The sequence below is a fragment of the Buceros rhinoceros genome, unplaced genomic scaffold (assembly GCF_000710305.1).
Source record: "Buceros rhinoceros silvestris isolate BGI_N320 unplaced genomic scaffold, ASM71030v1 scaffold12482, whole genome shotgun sequence".
Taxonomy (NCBI): domain Eukaryota; kingdom Metazoa; phylum Chordata; class Aves; order Bucerotiformes; family Bucerotidae; genus Buceros; species Buceros rhinoceros.
Window position 1 is genome coordinate 8146 of NW_010397205.1, and position 3639 is coordinate 11784.

At 39.4% G+C, this 3639-nt stretch overlaps 1 protein-coding gene across 1 annotated transcript; it reads left to right on the forward strand.

The window, feature by feature from the left end:
* Window positions 1-962: 962 nt before the first annotated feature.
* CAV1 (caveolin 1, caveolae protein, 22kDa) lies at window positions 963-3311 on the forward strand (the record flags this gene model as incomplete). Its single annotated transcript, XM_010146173.1, has 1 exon — window positions 963-3311. A coding segment is annotated over one exon (351 nt), but the record flags the coding sequence as incomplete, so codon positions are not given.
* Window positions 3312-3639: the final 328 nt, after the last annotated feature.

A 3639-nucleotide genomic window follows, 5' to 3' on the forward strand; every position in this document is an offset into this window, starting at 1 on the left:
TGAAGTTAAAGAAAGCATGATGATTCTGTTCATGTGGTTTGTCCCTTCAGTAGACTTGAAGGGCACTGCATTGTTAAAAAACAAAACGACGCAAGAGGCTTAGACACAATACAGCCACACGTACCAATGTGATAACGACTGGTGTCCATTTATTCCCAGATAGCTCGTATTTTTATTCCATAGCTAATTCATTAGTAAACACCATTACACCATATCTAAACATTATGATTTGTCACTGGTTAAAAAAAGTTAATTCATTAGTAATCGGTTACATCATTTTTAGGCACTACGATTCGTTACTTGTCATTAATTATGTATTAGGTTAAGGAAAAGCCCCCCTTTTAATTATCTCACTTAGAAAACTTGTTCAACACACCTGCAAGAAGTTAATGAGACATTCGACCTTGGTTCAGAGTTCTCACTTCTCAGCAGTTTTTTAAACAAGGATCCTTGCTAATTAAAGTTTTGATAGCTGAGCTGCAGAGCTCCGATAAGTAATTTCAAACAAAGAACTTTGTAAAACTGCACTTTTGCTACCTGAGAGCCAAGGTTCTGTTAGCTACTAAAGCAGACTTTAAGCGAACTTTAGAATTATAGCTTTGCTAACTCAAAATAAGATTCTGGATTGCCCAAAATATGTCCATTTTCTTGAAGAAATCCCACACTGCATACCCCTAGGTCTGTAGGAGATGAGAAAACTATATTCAGTTTTGTGGACATCTCCATCTAGAAGTTACATGTCTAAGTTTGAGCTAATCATTGAGGCTCCCTGGTAGGCACTGGAAAAAAATAGCTACTGAAGATTCATGGTTTAAATGATATGTCAAAATGAGTTGAATCGCGTTGGGATGTAGGAAGTATGTGCTTCAGTGTTTTGTTGCAGGGGACCATTGCCTTCTAGGAAAGGTGTTTCTGGAAGCCACCCTTGATGCAAATGTCTGACTGACCTGACTTTGTGTTCTTTGCTGCAGATTGATTTTGAAGATGTGATTGCTGAGCCAGAGGGAACACACAGCTTTGATGGGATTTGGAAGGCCAGTTTTACCACCTTCACTGTAACGAAATACTGGTTTTATCGTTTACTGTCAGCACTATTTGGCATTCCTATGGCTCTCATCTGGGGCATCTACTTTGCCATTTTGTCATTCCTGCACATCTGGGCGGTGGTGCCATGCATAAGGAGCTACCTGATCGAGATCCAATGCATTAGCCGCGTCTATTCAATCTGCATCCACGCGTTCTGCGACCCGCTGTTTGAGGCCATAGGCAAAATGTTCAGCAGCATCCGAGCCACAGTACAGAAAGAGATCTGAGGGACATTTCAAGGAGAGCCATCAGCCTAGAAAGGGGGTGAGGGTTTTGTGTTGTTTGGAGTGTTTTGGTGCCAGGTTTGTATTTCCCAAAGCAATATACAGCAACTGGTGGTGGATATACTGGCCCAAAACAAAGAATCACTTGCTCAGTTTCTTTTTCTACTGTTTATTCTTACTGGACTACTTGCTTCCTTTTTTTTTTTTTTTTTTTTTTTTTTTTTTTTTTCCTTTCAGTCTTCATTTCAAACTAACCTTAAATGGCTCTTCTTCCATGCCAGCTGTATATCATTTTGCTGGCTGTTCAATTCAGAGACTGAAGTGTTGTTGGATGCCTTTTTATCTCACCCTTCATTCCTTGTGAGGTAAATCCATAGTGATACTGAAGAATGACAAAAATGCTTTCCAACACTGTAAAGCCATTCATTTTATTGTGGCCAAAGAGCGCAGAGCTATTGCAACAGAATGAACGTGACCAGCTGGCAGGTTTCAGCAGAATGTTCTTTTTCAATTGGATTGTCACTTGACTGCAGCTATTTACAGTCATGGTCAGGTATGGTGCACTGTGAATAAATTAGTTAAGTAAACAAATTACCAAACTAATATATGTCCCGAAAATCTAACATTTCATCAGGTTGGAGACATTGACACATGAAAGCTTTTCATGTGCATAAAAAGCTTCAGTCGGTGCCTTTCTGTCTTATTCTCTCTTGGAAGTTTGCATCCAGTCATGCCTCAGCCTTTGCTAGGAATGCAGAAGCAAACTGCAGTTGAGAGCTAAACCTGGTGATTATGGAAATGTTTTCCTGACTGTGACTTACGACACATCCCTTAGCAGTATTTAGGTGCTTATCTCATAGGCTTTTTTCTTCTTCTTTTTTGTAAAGTATTCGTATAAATACATATTGCAGCTATGCCAGAGATAACCCCGAGTTACAAGAAAAATGAAGGTGTGCCAAACACAAGCCACATGAGGCCAAGGAGGAGCTGCCCCTGAGAGAGAGAAACTTTTCTATCAGCTTTCAAAACTTCCCTATCAGCAGAAGTCAGCGTGCCACTAGCACACAGATTATTTTCAGGATGCTTTGCTGAGTCTAAACTAATCCATCACAAGAGATGGTTTGGAAAATTCACATTTGTGGGTTGGTTTGTTCGTTTTTAGCTGAGTTGGAACATCGGGAGTCTTAATCGGAGAGTGTTGTGTGAAACTGCCATGTTGCCAAGTGCAAGGCCTAGAGAGCAAAGCCTTTGCAACATGTTCCGATGCTGTGACCTGCAGGAGCTTTTTGCCCTCGTTATAGTACTGTGTTCTGATATGCTCTCCGCATCCTCATGCGGTTTGCATGTGGGGCTAATCAGCGTTATTGTAAACCAAGCTGGGGCCTGAGCCTGCTCCAGTTGGGATCTCCCACAAACCAGTTCTTGACCTCGGAGAGTGCAAGATTTGGCCCTTGAGATGAGCATGGAGCTGTCTGATACACCTACAGCTTTTTTTATTTAGCACTTGTATTTTCACGTATTGCTTTACTTAACATGGGAGTGCCTTGGTCCAATTTCTGCCAAAGCATTGAAAATTTTAGGAAATGCTGCATTTTTTTTTTTAAGGGGGGTGGGAGGGAGGGAAGAGGGGAGAGGGGGCACAAAAAAACTTACAAACTACTATTGTTTGCATTTAAAACAGACACTGGTATGGATATAGTTTTATGTTTTTCTATGTACATAATGAAGAGTGTACTATTATAGATTTTTTTCAGTATTAAAAACAAGCGAGATTATAAACAAGAAATATTTTATCTTTTTATTAGGAAAATCACTCTGAAGAAAACCTTGATTTCCCATATAAACTGTATATCCTGAAGGATGTCTGTTCACTTAAGAGTTACTAGTCCCTAATCCAAATACTTTGCTGATCCAAGACATTTACGTTGTTGTTATACACTTACAGATATAACTGACACTTTTTTTAATTCTGCATGTACATTAAAGACTACAATAAAAAGATGTTTAATGATAGCTCCTGTCTGCCTGCCTTCTTTTTCCTTGAGAGTCTTGTGAACAAATCTCATGTTATTAGGAAGACAAGCCAAATATTTCTTGATAAAGAAACAGAAAGTGATGTCATTTGTTTCTCAAGAAAGAACATGCAAAACCATCTTAATTTGTGGCTCAGGATCTGACTCAGGAAGGTTCTTCCCAACAAAAAAAATGACATACTTTCCCCAAGTAAATATTTTCTGCTGCTAAATAAGAAGGCAGTAGAACTAGTGAATACGGCATTGAATACGGAGCTTAAGCTTGTTTAAATGCTTGATGTTCCTCAGTTTCCCTA